This window comes from Perognathus longimembris, chromosome 11, assembly GCF_023159225.1.
Source record: "Perognathus longimembris pacificus isolate PPM17 chromosome 11, ASM2315922v1, whole genome shotgun sequence".
In the NCBI taxonomy this organism is placed as follows: domain Eukaryota; kingdom Metazoa; phylum Chordata; class Mammalia; order Rodentia; family Heteromyidae; genus Perognathus; species Perognathus longimembris.
In genome coordinates, this window is record NC_063171.1 from 54632189 (window position 1) to 54654150 (window position 21962).

The window sequence follows — 21962 nt, forward strand, 5'->3', positions numbered from 1 at the left end:
GTCAGTAATTTCATCCTGACCCACATCAATTGATGAAGGAGCCCAGCCCAGTCAGAGGGCTGAGTTGTTCTGGACTAAGACATTGATTATATTATATGTATGTACGCATACAATTTCTGTATGTGTCTATGTGTATAGATATGTGTATAGGTATGAACTCACTTTCTCCATTCTGATTCAGCCAATACATAGCAAGCATGTACTCCGTTCCAGGCACTGTGCTGAGAGCTGGGGCTAGAGTTGTAAGAGCTGTAGCTCTGTCCTGATGGAGAGTTGAATCAATGTGGTCGCACACTGGACTCTCTAGAGATCTGAGGTCATACTTTAAAGGAAAGCCTGGAATTGTTGGCTGCTAATTGGACATATTTTGGTGGTCATCCTGTTATTCCTCTACAGTCCTCCGCTCTACCAACTGAACTATCAAAGGACTCGCTCATCCTGCTATTTCTTAGGGGGCATTAGTTCTTTCGGTGACCCTTCTGCTCACAATATCTATGAGTGTCCCTATCAGTATGCTCCTAATATGCTCCTAATTATTAGAGAACAAGAATCTTTTTTATCCTTGTTTCTAATTTAGGAGCCGGTTGTTTTGTCTTGAGAAACATAAGTTCTATAGATTTCTATCTTATTTTCTACAGCTCTCTGAGAATGTCTAATCACATGTTGGACCTCACTGGGTTTTATTTTGTTTTTGTTTTTGTTTATTTTTCCAATCCTGGGGCTTGGATTCAGGGCCTGAGCACTGTCTCTGGATTCTTTTTTGCTCAAGGCTAGCACTCTGCCACTTGAGTCACAGCACCACTTCTGGCCTTTTCTATATATGGGGTGCTGAGGAATCGAACCCAAGGCTTCATGTATACAAGGCAAGCACTCTTGCCACTAGGCCATATCCTCAGACCATCACTAGGTTTTAAAAAATAACTGAGTCAATAGGTTGTCTTTCTGTGTCTGTGTCTGTCTGTCTGTCTCTCTCTTCCTATATGTCTGATGTGTGTGTGTGTATGTCTGTGTCTGACTCTCTTTTTAAATGTGTGTGTGTGTGTGTGTGTGTGCTCACTTCCCAGTACTGGAGACTGAACCCAGGGATTTGGGCATGCTACATAAGAGTTGGCCTCAGGGGCCAAGCAGTTTTGTTTTTATTCTGTTTCTGAGATAAAGCTTCCGGAACTTCGCCCCCCCCCCCCCCCGCCTTTTTTTTTTGGCCACCCCAGTCACTGGGATTACAGAAACATAACACAACACTTCGTTCTACCATTTGTTTTCATTAGGATATAGTATAAGAGATACTGAGGATGTGGCTCAGTGTGGAGCCCTTGCTGAGGATGCTGAGCCCCAGATCTTGATCTCCAGCACCACGAAAAATAAATAGTATAAGAATTGATATCACGCAAAATTACATGTTTATTTATTTTAATAGACTATAGTTTTGTAGTGTTTTGTAAAGAGCAAGTTGACTAATAGGCATTTCACTATGACCAAAAGGTTCAGGAATTTTCTAAGAGGGAAGAATAATTACAACCAATGGTTAAGGTTAAGATTTTTTTTTTGAATATCACATTTTATTGCTTTGCTAAGACAAAGGTCTTATTTAAATATAAAATTGCCCCCAATTTCCTGCCATTTACATGCCTTATTAGTTCTTTTTCTCCCTACTGAATTGTAACAGATCCATTTAAGGGCTTGTCATCTTGGATCCCAGGACCTTGCTGGACTTGGTTAATCATTATTCACTAAAAATAATCCCTAAGATAAGGTAATAGACAATATTGTGATTGGTACTCATGAAAACCTATCATTAGACTTATCCCCCTACTGAGATGATTCATATTTAGAATTGTTGAACAATTAATTAGTGTGGATTTAGTATTTTTAAAACCTCATGAGTGCCCTCTTTGTCTTGAACAGCTGAATTAGCAGGGAGGTCAGAAAGGTTAAGACATTTTCTTTCTTTCTTTCTTTCTTTTTTTTTTTTTGCCAGTCCTGGGGCTTGAACGCAGGGCCTGAGCACTGTCCCTGGCTTCTTTTTGCTCCAGGCTAGCACTCTACTACTTGAGCCACAGCGCCACTTCTAGCTTTTTCTGCATATGTGGTGCTGAGAATCGAACCCAGGGCTTCTTGTATATGAGGCAAGCACTCTACCACTAGGCCATATCCCCAGCCCTGGTTAAGACATTTTCTAAGTGGGAAGAATAATTACTTAGATAAACTTAATGAAGAGATAGTTTTCAAAGAGAACAGTAACTTCCATGAACTGAAAGCCTATTGTATGGTAGGTACTGCTTTAAGAACTTTACGCGTATTATCTCATATAATCTGTAAAATGATCCCTCGAGAAAGGTACTATTTTATAAACAAGGACAGAATTTAAGTACTTGGGGCAAGGTTTAGCAACTTATTTTAGAACTAGGTTCTAGAGCTAGTAGATCAGCGAGTCAAACCTAGCAAATTCAGCTGGATCTGACTTAGCTTTTTTTTGGTTTGCATCATAATGGATTGCAGTGTAAAAGAAAATACCTATGGTCTTCTTTTTTTGGACATTCTACTTCCATTAATAAGGCATTATGGAGTTGGAGGCATGGCTCAGGAGTTAGAGACCAGCCAATGAGTAAAAGTGTAAGATAACGAATTGGAGTCCTGCTCTTGGGGGAAAAAAAAAAAAGAAATACTAAAGCATGAACTTGATTTTAGCAGCTTGATCACCAGCCTTTGCTAGTAGTCACTGAATTTATAATCAATCATTGAAAAGACTAAAATAAGTCTACTTTGAAGGGATTGGAGGCATGAATCAGCTGGTGAAGTGCTAGCCAATGAATGAAAGTGGTAGGTACCAAAGACTAGAATAAGCCTAATTTTGGTATCATCTAAAAGGTGTGTGTGTAGCGGGGGGGTTGTGGTATTGGGGCTTGAATTTAGGGCCTCTTGCTTTCATTTTATTTTTCCACTCAACCCTGTATCACTCTACCACTTGAGCCATACTTGTACTTGCAGTTTTTATTGGTTAATTGAAGAGGAGAGTCTCATGGGCTTTTTTTTTTTTTTTTTCCCCTGAGCTTTCTTTAAATGTAGATCTTCAGCTCTCAGCCCTGAGTAGCTAGGATTACAGGCGTGAGTCACCAGCACCCAGAGCCTCATGGATGTTTGGGCCCTGAATCGTGTGCTGTATTTTCTTCCTCATCCGGAGTCCATCCATTTAACTCAGCTCCTAAGTTATTCTCAATTTTGACTCTGTTATCTCAGTTCAGTGTCTCTAACAGAAATGATAAATAGATCATCTGCCATCCTAGGTTACTGCTAAGGTTACCGAGCAGAACAAGAACATTTTTTTTTCTGTATTGGGAGAGGGATTTATTATGCTTGACCACTACCAGCCATTATCTTATGAGACTATCTCAAAAATCATCATTCTGAAACGATTAGGCAAACATTTTCCTTACTTTCTTGTGAGTTTTTCAACCTCAGCCCTATTGACTTTCTGAACTGGAGAATGTGTTGTTGTGGGGGACTTTTGGGGGACCATGTAAGAGGTTTAATAGCATCCCTGGCTTCTGCCTCCTGGGTGCCCCCCTCCCACCTGACAAATGGCAATGTCTCCAGACATTGTTGGATGTTTGCGTTCCTACACAGCTGCTTCCTCTCTTGTATACAACCACTGCTCTAACATCACAATGGATTAGTTTATGATCAATTATTTGCCTAAGCCTTGATGATTTCTATAAACACTAATGAAGACATGGTCCTTGAGTTCAGGAAGATTATACTAAGAGAGAAAGGACCAGCTCCACAAACAACTGTGAAAAAAGTGTGCATTATCGAGTGATCCTATATTACTATAAGCATTCAGGGTCATGCCTGGAGGTGTGATTCAGTGACAGAATAACTGCCTAGCAAGCACCAGGCCCTGAGTTCAAATTCTAGTACTGCAAAAAAAAATTAGCTGGGTGTTGGTGGCTCATGCCTGTAATCCTAGCTACTTAGGAGGCTGAAATCCGAGGATCACGGTTTGAAGCCAGCCTGGGCAAGAAAGTCTGCCCAGAAAGTATCTCCAGTTATTCACAGAAAAAGCCAAAAGTGGTTCTGTAGCTCAAGTGGTGGAATGTTAGCCTTGAGGAAAGGAGTTTACAGACAGCGCCCAGGCACACAGTTCAAGGCCCAGGATCAGAAAAACAACAACAACAATTAAATAGGCATGTATAAAAAAAATTCAGGAACGTGTGAACAAAAACAAATTATATAAGCATAATCGATATACTTAAGCATCTGTATTTATATACATAGGCAGATCCTCAGATATAGGCATTATCTTCTACACCAAAAACCAGAACATGTAATTTGATATATAGCTTGGCAGTGGGCAGAATATTTACAACCCTCCCTCTCCTTGGGAATTTGAAGTTTGTAGTTTCAGAAGATACAAAGATCATGGGTGAGAAGATATTCAGGAGGAAGGGTAATAGTTGAGAAAAGAAAAGAGAAGAGGAGAGAAGAGAAAATCAGGCACAGTTGCTCATGCCTCTAATCCCAGCTCTTCAGAGATTGGGAGGATTTGGATTTGAGATAAACCCTAGGACAAAAAATTAGCAAAACCTCATCTCAATCAATAAGTGGGCATGGTGCTGCACAAGTGTAAGAAGGAGAATCTTGGTCTAGAGGAGACCCTATTCCAAAAATAAATAAAGCAAAAGGGAGCGGGAGCTCAAGTGCTGATGTGGGAAGGCCTGGAGTCCAAACCCCAGTACTTCCAGGATGGGAACAGGCCACGGAGTCACCAAACAACATGGTAGCTGAGTGTCAGGATCTTGAGTGGAGGAACACCAGTATGAACAGTATGGAAGACAGGCCGTCTGGAAGTGGGCTGGTTTGGAGTGAACATGCTTCAGAGTATAAGATGTTTGAATTGATGAGAGATGGTTACAGGCTGCTCAAAGGGGCAGAGGATAATAAACATTATAGGAGAGGTGTTCTGGAAAGCCAACTGGAGGGATAAGGTGGAGTAAGCTCCTAGTGTCTATTTTGGACATTTAAGATTTCATACTACCTTAATAGAGCCAAAGTTCTCATTCAGGAGATAGAATAGTGTTGTCATCATTTTCCTTTAAAACTCCAAATATGTTTCTTTTCCCTCATTAACCATATTCCTTTTGCTCTTTCCTTTGGGATGATAAGTGAGAGCTGGCATTTGAACACTTAGGAATGCTGGGTAGGGTCTGAGCTGGAAGGAATGAATAACATGGCTGTGTCTGCATGTGTGTAAGGTAGCTTAGGGGAACGAGCCTGACCAGCAGCAATGACATGAACCACTGTTAGGTCTGCCAACAGCTGCTGGTGGTAGAGTAATGTGCCAGCACCTGGTAAGGTTAGGTGACATTGAAAAATTTGAGGAGGATTGTAGCAGGCCGGGCTGCTGGCCCCTGGCTGCCTGTTGGCTGAGTCTATGAAGCAACGGAATTAGGTATTACCGCAGAACAAGCCCTATCCCTGGAGGAAAAGGACGCACACCTGTGATGCCAGTCTTTTCTTGCTTTATTTCAGAACATCTTCCAGAATCTGAGTGTTTCTTGGGATTGGGGGAGATGAGTGGGTTGGGGGAGGGCGGGATGGTTTGAGCTACACTCTGTCTGATTATCCCACCAGGTAGTTTTCCTTCTCTTCTTCTATGTATTTCTCTCTGTCTCTGTCTCTGTCTCTGTCCCTCTGTCTCTCTCTCTCTCTCTCTCTCATTAAAATACAGTTAAGAAGGAGAAGTTTTGTCAATCATGGAAACCTGCACCACACAAGGACAAATATTGGCTTCTTCTCCTCCTTCCTCTTCCCCCCTCTCCCCTCCCCCCTCCTCCTTTTCTAAAGAATCCATCCATTATCTCCCATTTGCCCATTCTAGGTCAGAAATTGATATGTCTTTTGATTTTTAAATGCCCAAATGAATGACACTTAGAAAACATTTCACTCTTCCCATCCTTAACATGCGGTAAAAAGGAATCTTCTGGAAAAAGCTCCCAGGTGTGCAGCTGCACCATTGCTGGTGTGCACACCCTCCCCGCTGCCGTCCCATCCCAGACACGCGATGAGATAGAGTATAAAATGTTTTTTTTTTATTTCAAAATGCAAAACGGTGATCATAGTAGTAACAACAACAACAACAACAGTAATAATAAAAGTATAAAAAAAAGCATTTCTCCCTCCTCCCTAGTGCAAAGCCACAGACTCTCAGATCGCTTAAAGAAAGGCACAGTTCGACTTCGTCATCACAACGCGGTGCTGCACGGCAGCAAGAGTCAGTCTCAACCCCCTTTGGGTGCATCTTCGTGGAAGGTGGGTGGACGCGGGTGGGTGGCTGGCTGGCTTCCAGCCGGGGCTCCTGTCTCCCTCCCCTCCCCTTCGGGTCCCCCCGCCCCCTGGTTCCTAGGAGGCGTGCTGCCGGTCCGCCCGGCTGCACGGCTGGCTCTCGGGCTGCTTCTGGCCTTTCTCCCGCAGCAGGGCCTGCTGTGCGGCGCGGAGGGCCTGTCGCTCCCGAGCGTCCCGCAGCTCGGCCACCGCGGCCTCCTCGTCGCGCAGACGGCTGGCGGCCGTGAAGGGGCCGCACACAGTCTCCACCAGGCCCAGCACCACGCCTACAAGGGCCAGCACGCTGCCCAGCACGTACAGCTTCACCAGCTTGCCTTTGCGCTTCTGCGCCAGCATCTCCCTAGCCAGGGGAAGCAGCTCGTGCACCGTTTCCATCGCACAGCCCGGGGCTCGCTCGCGGGGGGAGCGCGTGGGACCTGCGGGAGGAGCCGGGCAGGCGAGGGGGGCCGTCAGTCCGGGGAGATAGGAAGGAAGGATGGATGGCTTACGTTTCCCGGGTTCCCAGGACGGGCGGCGCCCTCCCCCCCCCCCCCCCCCGCCCCACCACTCCCGGGATGGAGCGCGGACCCCACACCCTGGAGGGGGCCTCACCTGAATGAGAACCTGTGCTGGAGACAGTGAGGGAGCGAGAGCGAGCTGGGGGTGGTCGGGCCTTGCTTCTGTGGGTCCGGCCGGCCTGGGAGCTCTCCTCTTGTTCCTCCTGCTCCTCCTGCTCCTCTTCCTCCTCCCCCTCCTCCTCCTCAACAGCCCTTCCAGATGGAGACAGCCGGCACCCACCCTCGGCCCCGGCCGGGCCGCTTATATCTTTGGCTGGAGGACCCGCCTCCCGGCCCGGGCTGGCTCCAACGTGCACTGCGCGAGCCAGAGAAGCCAGCGGGGAGGAGGGGGAGGAAGACGATGAGGAAGAGAGGGAGACTGGAACCGGCTGGGGCCCGGGGGGGGGGGAGCCGGGGGGGCCGGGGGGGAGGGAGGTGGCCACGAGCTGCACATGCCCCAGCCGGGTGCGACCCTGGACAGGGCAGCCGCTGCACGGGCGGGCGCGGGAGGAGGGCAGGGCCTCAGCTGAGCCCCGTTCCCACGCAGGCACCACGCCCAGGGGGGGCGCCCACTACTTAGAGAGCCAGGGCGGCTCTTTCCCAGTGGCCTCGGTGGGTGGGTGGGTGCACACCTCCCTTCGTGTGTGCAGGGGCAAGCTGAAAGGGCCCGCTGATGAGGAGATCTAGGGACTCTAAGGGACAGATCTACTCTTCTTCTGGGCAGTCACCTTCCCACGGGGGTGAGGGGATCCGAGGGAGCGCCAGAGGGTCGAACAGAGTCGAATAGCAGCACACAAATCGGTATGGGCTCACACCCTTGCTTGCCTGATGGGTTTCATTCAAAGGTTGCATACACTGCTAGAGTAGATCACTGAAGAGAAAACTATTCGTGGAGGATGTTCTTTTATGCGTAGGAGGTGTGTGTGTGTGTGTGTGTGTGTGTGTGTGTGTGTGAGAGAGAGAGAGAGAGAGAGAGAGACAGAGACAGAGACAGAGACAGAGACAGAGACAGAGACAGAGACGGAGACAGAGACACAGATAACTTGCAAAGTATTTCTGTATGTACTTCTACGTATTAGGTATTAGGGAACAGTTATATATCCCAGATTTTCCCCACTTCCACTTGAGAAGTGAACTTTGGGGCTGGAGGTTGCAAGCATGGAAGAAGGCTCTTAGTTGAAAAACAACAACAACAAAACTATCTGCTTGTCCAGAATGAAATATTTCTTGTTCTCTTCAATAACACTCTGCCACTCCCTTGAGCCTGTGGGCATGATTCCCCTGTGTGGGTTCAGCTGTATAATAAATGACAGCAGAGGTGTGGTAGAGGGTTTGGGTGAAAAGTCAGGGTTAAAAAGTAGAAGACCCGAGAAGGTGGACTTAGATATAGGGTTAAGGATTGGACAAGGCTGAAACACTATCCCCTGGCTGGATGTTAGGGGTTTGGAGTGGCGGGGGTACTCTAATTTATCTCTGGTTATGAATATACCTGAGTTAGCAAAGTACAGGGGAAAGGGGAGGCAAATAGGCCAAAGGGCTTTAAGCGGGGAAAGGGGAAGGGGGTGGGGGTGGGGAGGAAATCAAACTGGCCAGAAAATTGCAGAGGTCACTGATGCAATCTTACAACAGACTTTCCAGCCAGTCTGGCTGAGCCCTGTAGTCGTAGGGGAAAGGGTGCCTCTCTTGGGGGTCTGAGGCTGCTTCCCAGGCAGTGCAGTGAATAAAAGCAAGTAGTATTAGCCGTAAGTGCTATCCTTTGCCTCTATGAGAAGTTCAGGTAAAGGTTTGTGGGTGGAGAATGAGATTATTCTTGGAGCATTGTGTCTTCAGTGTATTATTCTTTGAACCTTGTCAGACAGAGAAAGTCTGTAACTAGGGTCTGAGCCAAGTTTAATTCCAGTCTTGGCATTTTCTTTGAATCTTCCACATAATTTTTAAGCACTCCCTAATAATTGGCAGAAGTTATTGGTGAGCTTTCCCAGTACCCACGAGTGTTCCAAACAACGGGCACCTGGAGAGACTGTGCTGTACCTCTTGATAGAAGGGCCTTGATTTGGTTTCTCTTCCAAAGGTGAGTCAACCCAGCTTTGAACACAAAACTCCAAAATTGACAGAGTAGCAGTAAGCATTCCTGTGTTGTGGTTACTCAAAGACACAAACCATACACATACAACCTCCGTGGTCAACAGGCTACAATGCACCTCAGGTTCCCCTTTCTTGTTGATTTCCCATACAGCACATCTAAAATGAGCATCCTTCTTCACTTCTTTGATAATCTGGCTTTTACCCTCAGGCTCTACCAGCTTGTATCAAGGGCTGGGCAGAGGGGGCAGCACATGGTATGGATTGAGGTCACTGGTAACTGGTTTAGGTGGTAGTTAGGCCAGGGCAGGGGGTGATGGGAGTCATAGACAAAGAAGTCCAGGGTCAGTTCACACCCAGGAATTTCTGAACAGAGCGCCTAGGTCTGAATGGGGAAAGACAGCCCTGTTCCTGGGTAGGAGATGGAGAGTCCAGGAAATGTTTGGGAACTTAACAGGTGCTTTGGCTAGGACAATTTACTCTTAGAGAAGTAAAGCAGTTTATTGCTTTACATGGGTCAGACCCTGGCTATAGCCATGAGGGAAAGTCAGAATAAGCTATGAGTGACAGTCTATCTATTTTTTTCCAAGTCCTGGGGTTTCAACTCAGGGCCTGGGCACTGTCCTTGAGCTTCTATTGCTCAAGGCTAGCACTCTACAACTTGGGCTACAGTGCCACTTCTGGCCTTTTCTGTTTTTATGGTGCTGAGGAATTGAACCCAGGGCTTCATGCATGCTAGGTAAGCACTTTACCACTAAGCCACATTCCCAGCCCAACAACCTGTCTATTTTACTTAGGGTTGAGTATTTTTTTTTAAGATGCAGTCAATTGTGAGAAGAATGGAACAGCTAGTCATCCTACACTATTAGTCCATATTCTATTGCTAATAACATAATACCATGAATTAGGTAAGTTAAAAGGCAAGAGATTTATTTTGGCTTCTAGTTCTAGAGGTATAAAGGCAAGGGCTATACCTGCTGATGGCCTTGCTGGTGAATTCTCAATAAAATACATCCAGCAAGAGACAGGGGTATGTGCGCCTATGTGTGTCTCTTTTAATTTCTTCTTCTTCTTCTTCTTCTTCTTCTTCTTCTTCTTCTTCTTCTTCTTCTTCTTCTTCTTCTTCTTCTTTGCCATCAAGGTTCAACCATGGGGCTTTACCTGGATGACTTTATCTAATCCTAAATACCTCCCAAAAATCCTGCCTCAAGGTACATTGTAATGAGTATTAAATTACAACTCTCCTCCCCACCACTACAACCATATCCAAACCACAGTACTGTCAAGTCTATCCAGCATTTAATTTTTTTCTAGTCCTGGGGCTTGAACTCAGGACCTGAGCACTGTCTCTGGCTTCCTTTTGCTCAAGGCTAACACTTTGCTTGAGCCATTTGAACCACAGCACCACTTCTGGCCTTTTCTATTTATGTGGTGCTGAGGAATTGAACCCAGGGATTCATGCATGCCAGACAAGCACTCTACCACTAAGCTACATTCCTAGCCCCTATCCAGCATTTAATTCCTGTCCTGTCTGTGTGGATATTCACTGTGGTCACAAACTTGGCACACTTAACACAAGATTCCTTGCCTTCTCTGTACTTTCAAATGAAATTAATCTCTCTAAATATCCTTATTCCTTAGCATTGCCATCACAACTTATTGGTTCTTGAACCTAAAATGTTGTGTCAGTTTCTTGACCAGGCCTTCTCTGATTTTCCCATCCTGTCACTTTCTCTTTGGTGTCCTTCTTTGTCACCTAATCTCATGTAGATAGAAGTATTGGTTTGGTCTTCAATTGTCTTTCAGTCCCATTGACAGATGAGTTTCATGAAAGCTGGAACTTTGTTTTGGCCTTTACCTATTTACTTGGCCTTTACCTGGTGACTAGTATACTCAATGGCAGATGGTGGTTCCTCAATAGGTAACTATGGGTTTAATGAATAGCTTCTCCAGTGGATTATGGATATTATATTCACATGTAGTCAGACTTTAAATGAGTGGATACTTGAATAAGCATTTGGGTCTTTGATGGACAGATTTTAGCCCTAAATCCCTTCTTCTCTAATCCATTTCCAATACTACCAAACATCTCCCCTTGAACTTCCAGCTTCTACTGTTAATTACCTTGATAAACTAGGTGATAGTTTCTGAGATTGTGCATGCTGGGTTTTCAAAACCTAATATTTTTGGAAGCTAGGACTCATTTGGTCTGATTTTCCCTGCATATCTGGCAGTATCTCCTATTCTTCTCCCACAAAAAGAGGAGTATTTTCTAAGATCCAAAACAATCCCTTCTCATTATTGTTGAGGAAAATGCTCAGCCATTCTCATTGCTTATAGTTGCACACAGTATTGTCCCTACTTGAAATACTGTCCTATTTCTATTCTATCTTCCTTCTTTCTTGGAGACCAAGTTCAAATTTGTGAGCTCTGAGAAGTCTCCACTGCCTATGCCAGCACACATTGATCTCTTCTTTCTGTGAACTGTAGCCGCCTTTTTGGTGCCTTCTACATGTGTTGGCACTGAATAGTATATTGATTTAAACAACTGTTTCATTGTTTCTTGTGAGCTTGCCTTGTCTCTGTGGAAGAACAAATCTTTGTATTTTTCATGGAATAACATATAATGGGTCCCAAATCAATGTCAACCTAAAAGTAGTAGGGGGGTAGAGATTGCAAAATGGCCAGTAAAGACTCTGGGGGAGGTTATTTTAGGCATAGCGGCCCGTCCTTGGCTCCGAGCCTTGGGACTGAAATTGCCCAAGACCTGGCAAATTGACTTCATTCCCTCAACTCTAGCCTGCTCACCTTTCACTTCCACTTCCAACTTAGTGTCTGGCACTGCACTCATTGGCTCACTATGAGACATCCTTCCAACCTGCCCCTGGGACAGTTTACTGAGAAACAGACCCTTCATGGGCATTGGCTTTTGGTCCTCATGGCTCCCGGTCAAGCGAAGCTACCAGACAATGAAGCAGGCAGGCTGTTGCCGGGCCCCTTGTGCTGAGTAGTGAGCAGTGTGGTTAGGACCCCATGCCCCTTGCTGCCTGTATAGTATTTCCTGAGTTGCAATAGTATACAAGTTTGAATCAGCACAGAAAGCTTCCTGAAGCTTGAATGCCATGTGGATTTAAGTGTTTAGGGCTCTGGAGTTGAGCAGACTTGGGTCCCTCTAAGTCCTGATGCGTCCACTTATTAGAATCTGACCTTGAACATGAGACTTAACTTCTGGCCGCTACTTCCTCATCTGTAGAGTGAGAGTGATGAGAACCCTCATGGGGAGTGGTGTGGTGAAGACAGAAAGAGATAGAGCACTATACACAGCTGGATGATGTCTGGCAGGAAGGAAGCAATCAGTAAATGCCAGCTGTTACTCCCCTTTGTCACCTGCCACATGTATGCAATTCCTATGATCCTTGGTCCCAACCCAGGACACACCTACTTCCTGGTGACATTTTAGGCAGCTTCCGGCAAGGTTCACAATACTGCTTGAATCCAACTCTGTGTTAAGTGTAGGTACAGAAAGCAGAATAGAAACTACTCTTTTCCTCAGGATGCCCTTCATTACCAGCGCTGGTGGCTCACACCTGTAATCCTATCTACTTAGGAAGCTGAGATCTGAGGATTGCATTCAAAGAATTAACCAGAAAAAAGCTGAAGTAAAGGTGTGGCTCAAGTGGTAGGGGGGGCTGGGGATATGGCCTAGTGGCAAGAGAGCTTGCCCCAAGTGATAGGGTGCCTGCCTTGACAAAAAGCCAAGTAAGGGTGCAAGGCCCTGAGTTCAAGACCTAGTTATCTAGCATAAAGAAAAAAAGCTGATAGCTAGAGGACACAGACTCACAAACATCTTATTACACTATGCTAGGAGACACACAGTGGTAGAATATGACAGGTAAACAATGAGAGTAAAATGAGAAATCTGTTGATTCCATTTGGGGAGTAGGTGGTCAAAGAAGGCCTAATAGCGAATGAGTCCTGGGCTCTTCAGCATGTTAAAGGATGGACAATGTTTACCAGGAGACTCTGGAAGAGAGCAGTGCTCAGGGTTGAAGGATGCCTTGAACAAGAGGGGGCTACCTGTGAAATGGGGAAGACTCACAAAAAAGCATTTGCACAATTGCAGTTAGGCCAGACTGGTGTTGGGGCATAAAGAGTTGGTTTTGTTTTTCTTTTTGCCAGTCCTGGGGCTTGAACTCAGGGCCTGGGCACTGTCCCTGAGCTTCCTTTGCTCAAGGCTAGCACTCTACCACTTGAGCCACAGCATCACTTCTGGTGGTACTGAGGAATGGAACCTAGGGCTTCATGCATGCTAGGCAAGCATTCTACCACTAAGTCACATTCCCAGCCCAAGAAAGAGTTTTTGGAAAGCTAGAAATGAGGAGGAAATAGTAGGTAGGAGCCAGATAATGCACAAATATGTAAATCATCACCTGCTTAGGAACTGGAGACTATTACTTCCTTCTAGAAACCCATTCCCCCTGGCCTCTGTGATATCATATTCTCTTAATTTTCCTCCAAACCCATTTCCCAGCATGTTTTCTTTTTTGTCTGCCTTATACATGGCAGAGTTTCTCAAGACTCAACCCTAGAGTATCTCTTTTTGTTCTTTATCTCCTCTCTAGGTGATTTAGTTTACTACTTGGGGTTTCTATTGCTGCCTCTTCATAGACAAAGATCTGAATATTAGAACTACATAGCCCCCTGCCTATCCTGCATTTTAAACTTGCATGTTATGCAGAGATCAAACTTAGCATGTCTAAAGCTAAATTTGACTGTTCCACCCTGTAGTTTTTACTATCAGCTTTCCAAATCTAAGTTTCACCATCCTTCCCCTGCTGGCTGAGGTCTGGAGCCTGGGTCTGTCATTTACTTTCCTCTCACGTGAACAACCAAGACTTGTCCTTTTACTTCTTAGCTAGCTATTGACTATGACTGCTTTCCATCCTGTCTGCTGCCTCTTATTCATTTTTCAAGTGTCTGTGTCTTCTCACTTCCTCAGAGAGAACTTTCCTCCCACAGAGGTGAGGCTAGCACCCTTGCTACACCTTCCCAAGACACCTCATTGTTCTTTTCTTAACACTGTTGTCTGTCTTCAGTGTGTGACTGAATGCTCCATGAGGGTAGGGCTGTCTGTCTTGTTTTCCATTTTGTTCGAAGGTTTATTTGTCTATTTACCTATTGCCTGTAGTGTTCTCAGAAGGAGAAAAATACATAGTTTACTGGGGTGTTTAAAACTGCTGTACAACTATCAATTTTTCTTAGACTGATAGACAATGGGAAGCACTGATGTATTTTAAGCAGCAAAATGCATGATCTCTTCACCTCTTAGTATGGTTTCACAGTTGGCCTCTAGCTCAGGTCTATTTTCTCTTACATTGACATTGAAGAAAAATCCCTGATGGAACCCTACTTCATTGTTGGTGGGAATGTAAACTGGTTCAGCCACTCTGGCAAGCAGTATGGAGATTCCTCAGAAGGCTAAATATAGAACTCCCCTATGACCCAGCAGCCCCACTTTTGGGTATCTATCAAAAAAAACCCACAAACAAAATCACAGTAAAGCCACCAGCACAACAATGTTCATCGCAGTGCAATTTGTCATAGCTAGAATCTGGAACCAACCCAGATGCCCCTCAGTAGACAAATGGATCAGGAAAATGTGGTACATATACACAATGGAATTTTATGCCTCTAACAGAAAGATAAGGAAATGGAAGGACTTGGAAAAAATTATACTAAGTGAAGTGAGCCAGACCCAAAGAATCACGGACTCTATGGTCTCTCTTATTGGGAATAATTAGCACAGGTTTAGGCTAGTCATAGCAGAGGATCACAAGAGCCCAATAGCTATACCCTTATGATCACATGAGATGATGCTAAGTGAAAGGAACTCCATGTTATGGAAACGATTGTTATATCACAGTTGTAACTACTTTCAGTGTCCCATGTGTATCTGTAGCTTCTACTATTGATGATGTTCTTGTATCACCTTCCTGTGGTTGTATCTACACTATCTCTGTAATCTTACCTGAGTATATTAGAAACCGTGTATACTGGTATTAGAACTAGGAAATTGAAAGGGAATACCAAACTCGAGAGACACAGGGTAAAAAAAGACAAACTACAAAAGCAATACTTGCAAAACTGTTTGGTGTAAGTGAACACCTCATGGGGGGAAAGGGAAAGGGGGAGGAGGGGGTGGGGAATGAGGGACGAGGTAACAAACAGTACAAGAAATGTATATCCAATGCCTAACGTATGAAACTGTAACCTCTCTGTACATCAGTTTGATAATAAAAAATTGAAAAAAAAAAAAGAAAGAAAAATCCCTGATACTTCTTATGCACAGCTTCCATTTCTTCTCATCCTGGATCATTTGTTTCAGGTTCTGGGAGTCAGCGAGTGAGTTAAGCTGTGAGTTACAAGTAACAAAATATACTTCAAAATCACCTCAGCAATAAAAAGTGTATTATTTCCCAAGACATGGATTCTAGGATTGACTAGTTCATTAGCTTGATTTTCTGAAGAGTCCAGATTCATTTCCTCTTTCTATTAGGGTACCGTCAACATGGAGGAGTCTAGCTCCCACCATTTCAGGGTAGCTGTCCAATCTCAGTCATCAGATTCCAGATGGTAATAATCTGATGAAAGAAGAAAGATAGATTGATATCTAGCTCTCTACATAACTATCTATCTATCATCTCATACTGAGGTTTGAATTCAGGGTATTGAGCTTGCTAAGCAAGCACTCTACCACATGAGCCATGCCTTTAGCCACTCTTACTATTTTATCACTAGGGTAATCTTTCCTATGTGGAATTAAAAATTCCAGGAGGCCATTATTTTAGACTGGGCTCCTACACTGGGCATCAGAAGACCAGGCTACAAATCAAAATGGAGTCACTCATGCTAAGAATTGCATCTGACCTCCTTGAAATTTATCTGCTTATCTGGCCTTCAGAGAAATCAAGATTAGAAAGATAGCAGTCACTTTCCCCAGGCAGGCCACTTTTCACCTGGCATGATAATGAAGTTACCTTTGTTTTAATCCTTTTATAAAGGAAGTAACGTGATGAAAACTAAACAGTGGTTTTATCCTTTGTTCATTTTCTTGTCCCTGCCTTACAAGAAAAGTAACTTTCAGAACCCTGATCCACCTTTGCTCTTTGTTCCTACTTTTTTTCCCCTGCCTGTTAGCCCAACTTCTTCTGTTCAGTTTATTGGTACACTTAATCCATTTTATGGCATTAACTGTTGCCAGATTCTGGAATAAAAAAGAAAGCCAATTAAAATATTTGAACCAAACTGTTGTAATTCTGTTCTTTGATACCTAGAATCCCCTAGACATTCCTCTCCATTGTTCAGAACTGGGTTGCGTTTCCATACCTGACAACAGATGAAAAAAAGGACTGGTACCATACGCTTAGACCAGTGAGTCTCAAAGATTCTCCTTAAAACTAGTAGCAGCAACAGCAACACCTGAAAACATGTTATAAATGCAGATTCTTGGGATCTACCCCAAGCCCATAGAATTAGAAATTCCGGATGGGGGCCTACCATCTGTGTTTTAAACAGTTCTTTAGGCAAAATGGATACAAAATCAAGTTTCCAAACCACTGGTACAATATATACCCCTATTCATATGATAATATTTAATCCCAGATGCACTGGGGTTATCACATAGTGATTAAATTATGACAGTGGAACCCTCAAGAATGTGATTAATACCTGTAGGAAGGAAGGCTCAGGAGCTCTTTGGCTCCTTCTACCTCATTGGATACAGGTGGAAGGCGCCATCTTTGAGGCAGAAAACAAATTTTTACCTGATACCAGATCTCACTATATCTAATGGTGTCTATTTTGTTTGTTTGTTTTGTTTTTTGTTTTGTCCTTTTGCCAGTTCTGGGCCTTGAACTCAGGGCCTGAGCACTGTCCCTGGCTTCTTTTTGCTCAAGGCCACTTGAGCTACAGCACCACATCTGGCTGTTTTCTATATATGTGGTGCTGGGGATTCGAACCCAAGACTTCATGTATAGGAGGCAAGCACTCTTGCCACTAGGCCATATTCCCAGCCCTCTAATGGTGTCTTGATCTTGGATTTCTCAACACCTACAACTGTGAAAAAATAATTTTCTGTAGTTTATAAGTCATGTACTTTATTCTAGCGGCCTGAACAAGCTAAGCCAATTTGCATAGGCTAATGAGAATTAAATTCTGAGTAAGTCTGGAGCAAGAAAGGGAGATGGGTATATAATCTTCTTGGGCTGATATAATACTACAGAATGAGTGACTTAAACAAAATCCACTTTCCTTATGGTTCTGGAGGCTGGAAATTCAAGATCAAGATTTTGGTCAATCTGTTGTCTAGTGGAATCCTCTTTCTAACTTGCAGATGGCTGGCTATCTTCTCCCTGTATCCTCTCATAGTGGGAGAGAGGAAGGGAGAGGAGATGGGATGATGGATTCTCTGGTGTTTTGTCTTATAAGAACACTAATTCTATTGGATCAGAATCCCAGTCTTATGATCTCATTTAATTGTAAGTACCTTCTTTGAGGCCTCATCTCCAAATGCATCCACACCAGCATTTAGTGCTTCCACACAGGAATTTGTTCATTCAGCTTCTAACACTGGGTAGATATTTTAGATATGAATTCAACTTTCAGATCGACCTTTCCACTCTCCTGCATCATCATTTTCTACATTATTAGCCCATAAAAACATACTCTAATATCTTTCTTTTTTAAAATCTGGGCTTCTGGGGCTGGGAGTGTAGCTCAGTGATTGAGTACGACTTACCTAACATGAGTGAAATCCTAGATTTAATCCTGAAAGCATAGGTATCGGCCATCCCAGAGGACCATGCGGAGATAATCACAGACAGGAGAAGAAGGTTCATAAGGAGGTTTATTAGTGGGGCCATAGTTCCCACGGGAGCGGGAGCTACATGGCGTCTGCACCTTATCCAGGTGGCAGCTTCTCTCTCTGGGGGTAAAGGGGAAGTAGATAGGTAGTGAGTAGGAGTGGCTCATTAGGTATGGGTGGATCTGGGGGCTATGGGAGGAGCTGAGGACCTGAGGCTAGGGAAATGCTAACAAATCCCCCCTTGGAAAAGCAAATAAATAAATAAACAAAACAAAATAATTAATCGATGACCCACATCACTATTTGGCTATTGCTAGAATGTTTTGCTTCTCTTCATAGATAAACCTGCTTATTAGCAACACTCTACGACAACTGTGCTAATCCATTCATCTACCCATCACTGTTCTGTCTGGTCCCACTGAGTTTCTACTCCTCTACCAAGATTGTAACATTTAATAGTTAATGATAATTTGTTTCTCCTATGAAAACTTTTTCTTTGTTTCAAAGATATCACACCTTCCTGTTTTTTTAAAATTATCATATTGTATTCATTTCTTAATCTTAGGTCTTTGTTTTTGTCAATCATTAGTTAGCAACCTTTGATGGAGAAAGCTTTAAAATATTATGAACAGATTGGACACCAGACCAGTTAAATGAGAAACTCATCCAAGGAACTCCTGGGCATCCGTAGTTCTTAAAGTTCCACAGGTGATTCATGTGAATTAGATTGATGTTGATTCAATGTGCAGCCAAAGTTGGGAGTCTACCGCTCTTACTGTTGGAATTCTCCCAACCGGCTTGTGATCTCTCTTTGAATGGTTAGTATTTTTCAGTGCTGCTGCTTTAGAATCATTGCAATAGCTAGGCTTGGTCTCAGGGCCTCATGTTCTCACTTCTATTTTTCAAATTCTTGACTAGTGCTTTAGCACTTGAACTGTACCTCCAGCCCAGCTCTTTTGCTGGTTACTTAGAGATAAGAGTCTCATGGTCTGCCCAGACTGGTTTTGAACCTTCATACTCAGATCTCATCTCCTGAACAATTAGAATTTCAGGCATGGACCATCATCACCCAGCACTAGGAACTTTTTAAACAGCTACCAAGATGTGGTGATCCTACAGAGGAACTGAGTCTGAGTTCCTGAGTTGGTTTTCATGTGTTCCCAGAATTGTGAGCTACTTTCGAGATGGTTTTTCGTGGTGCCTGGTTTGAGAGTCTCTCGGTGCTTCCTAAAGAAGTATCCTCAGCAATGGAAATGTTTCTTATCTGTGCTACCCAATGTGGTAGCTGCAAGCTACATGTAGCTATCGAATACTTATGACTGATGAACTAATTAATTACTTTTAAAATTTAAATTAAGTAACGCTATATGGTAACTAGTAGCTACTGTATTGGATAACACAATTCTATAATCTAATGGCTCTGAAATTTACATGTCTTGAGTTCTGGGCCTCCATTTAGTTGGTATCTCTTTTTGGATATCTAATAGCTACCTTTCACACAATACACACTAAATGAAAATCCTTATTTTTTTTCTTCAAGTCGTGTTAATTTCCCATCTTGGGAAACAGCATCACTTTCCACTGAATTGCTAGAAACCATCTTTTATTCCCTTCTTCCCCATATCTTTCTTTCTCATCCTTTCTTTTCCTTTTTTTTTTTGGTGACTAGGGACAAGATCCTGTCAGTTCTACTTCCAAATGGATAATAGATGATTTGATATGTCTACTTCTCTCTACTTCCACTGCCTTCAGGCTGGACAGATATGCCATTATATATATGGCCCTTCACCCAACAAACAACTCTTCAAGACAGATGAACTATCATCCTCATTTTTCAGAGGGAGAAACCTAGGAATAAAAGGCTTAAGTAAGGGATCAGCAGCAGTTGGGATTCAAATTGGACTGTCTGTTTCTGGGATCCATGTTTTGCACCATGTAACGCTGTGTCTCTCTGGCTAGTCACAAAGCCTCATGACAATTCTTTACCCTTGCAGCATAATAAAATCCCCTGAAGAACTGAAAAACATACCAATTTTCCAGCTCCATCCCAAGCTCCTTAGATGTCTTGGCATAGAGCCTTAGGACCAGGAATTTTAAAAACATAGCAAGGGATTCTATATAAGTAGGATTGAGAACCAGCCCTTAACCTTGCCTATTCCTCCTATCTTTATTCAATTACTGGTCTTGCTCATGTTTTCATCCTTTCTTTCTACTCATAAAATAAGCCACATTATGTTCCACCATAGGACAGACAAAACAGAATGTTTTGTGCTTTCTCTTCCTCTGCTTGGAATAACCCTTTCTGATATTATTTAAATGATGAGTATAAGTTTAAAGGTCCTAATCCCTAACATATAAAGGAAAAGCAATATTAAACTTTAAAATATGTATAGAGTGCATTTTTTAAAAAAGGTGCTAATTCTTCTCTTTTGTGAAATACTAAAAACAAAAATTTAGGAATTTTGGTGCCCTTTACTTTGTTGTTACTTTAAATATGTTAAGTTTAGCCACTTTAAATATGTTAAGTTTAGCTGATCTCAAATGTTACCTCCTCAGAGACCTTCTCATCCTTCTCCTTTTAAAAAGAGTTCCCCTACCTCTGCCCCCCTCCCAGCTATCGTATCATCCAGATTAAAAAAGTATTTCTTTGCATGGAAATTTTTGATTGTCAGATTCAGTTTTGAGTTTACTTGCTTCTTTATCTCTTCTGTGAAGGCAAGGTCTTGTCTCTTTTATATACTACCAAATTCTCTTCACCTAGCACCATGTCTGGAACAAATTGAGTACTTAATTCATGTTTCCAGACTGAATTCAGGCTGATGTATGACAGATAGTAAGCAAATGTATCTCAAAGCAGATTGCCCAGCCTAGACTGTTACTATGTACGAAGCCATACTGCAGAGGGTTCCTTTAAAGGAGAAGGGCTCTGGGTTCAGCAACCAAACACTCAGAGGCAAGGAAATGTACTCTAACAGCAGCAGAAATATACTCTAACATTGTATGCATTTGAGGAAAAGAGAACATTTGTTTTTAGTTCATAATTTCCCTGTGGCATGTCCACGTTTTCTGTAAAGTATCTTCTTACCTCTACCTTCATTTTGAAGGTACTCGAGTTTGAATTCAGAGCTATGCATGCTAGGCAAGAACACCTGAACCATAGTCCAAGCCCTTTATGCTTTATTTTTCCAGGTAGGGTTTCATGCTTTTGTCTGACCTGGCCTTGGACCTCAACCCTCCGATCTCCATCTCTCACTTATCTGGGATTACAAGTCTGAGTTACCAAGTCTGGCTCTCACTAATGTTTCTTAAACCCAGTGGATCTGAGTTTTGTTTTATGGAGAATGGAAAAAAGAGTGGGTGTTCAGGCTTTGTTCTGGGGAATAAACTAGGTTGGAGGGATGGGGGCCAGCAAAAAAAATAGTTATAAGCAAGCTAGAAGTGTTTGAAGGAAGCAACAACTGGAGTGAATTGATATGTAAGCATCTAGTCTTAGAATTCCCAGAGTTATTGTTATTGGCCTAGTGGAGGAAAGATGGATGTTAGGATGGCAAAAGAAGTTGGGGTAACTCTGGTTGCAGAATTAATAAAGCATTTGGTAATTATGTGCTTAATATCTGTGTCCCATGAGACAGGATTGTTTATTGTGCTTGGCTTGTTTATTACTATGTTACTGTGCGCCTGGCATTGGATGGGCGTGCAATAAATATTTGTTGAGTGAATGAATGGTCTTGAACGTTTTTGTGTTTTTAGGTTAAAAGTCAGAAGGATCTGCTGAGAAGAGATCACCTGGAAGAAAAGTCCAGGCCATGAGGATGAGAATCAGACAGAAAGATAGAAGCCGGAGAGGAGTGTGTGTGTGTGTGTGTGTGTGTGTGTGTGTGTGTGTGTGTGTGTGTGTGGTGTGTATGTGTGTGTGTGTGTGTGTTGGTATGAGGGGTGGGTGTAGACTGACTTGCTGGGAGAATTCAGATCCCAGATCCATGTCCTTAGAACTGCAGAGATAATGGGCATCATCAGAGACTCAGGAAGAAGCCCCCAGAATCCAGCAGGTTGGACATGTTGAAGGACTGTAGAAGAGAGGTTTTGCTCCTTGCTCATGTTTGTCTCTGGAACACCACTGATCCCTAGGCTTAGAGAAA

General features: G+C 43.4%; 1 protein-coding gene across 1 annotated transcript; it reads right to left on the bottom strand.

Moving 5' to 3' along the window:
• Positions 1–6050: 6050 nt before the first annotated feature.
• On the bottom strand, positions 6051–7130 carry G0s2 (G0/G1 switch 2). The gene is made up of 2 exons (XM_048357193.1): positions 6934–7130; positions 6051–6758 (listed from the first exon to the last, which is right to left on the bottom strand). The coding sequence occupies exon 2, from the start codon at positions 6715–6717 to the stop codon at positions 6400–6402; it is 318 nt and encodes a 105-aa protein (XP_048213150.1). The 5' UTR covers positions 6718–6758; positions 6934–7130; the 3' UTR covers positions 6051–6399.
• Positions 7131–21962: the final 14832 nt, after the last annotated feature.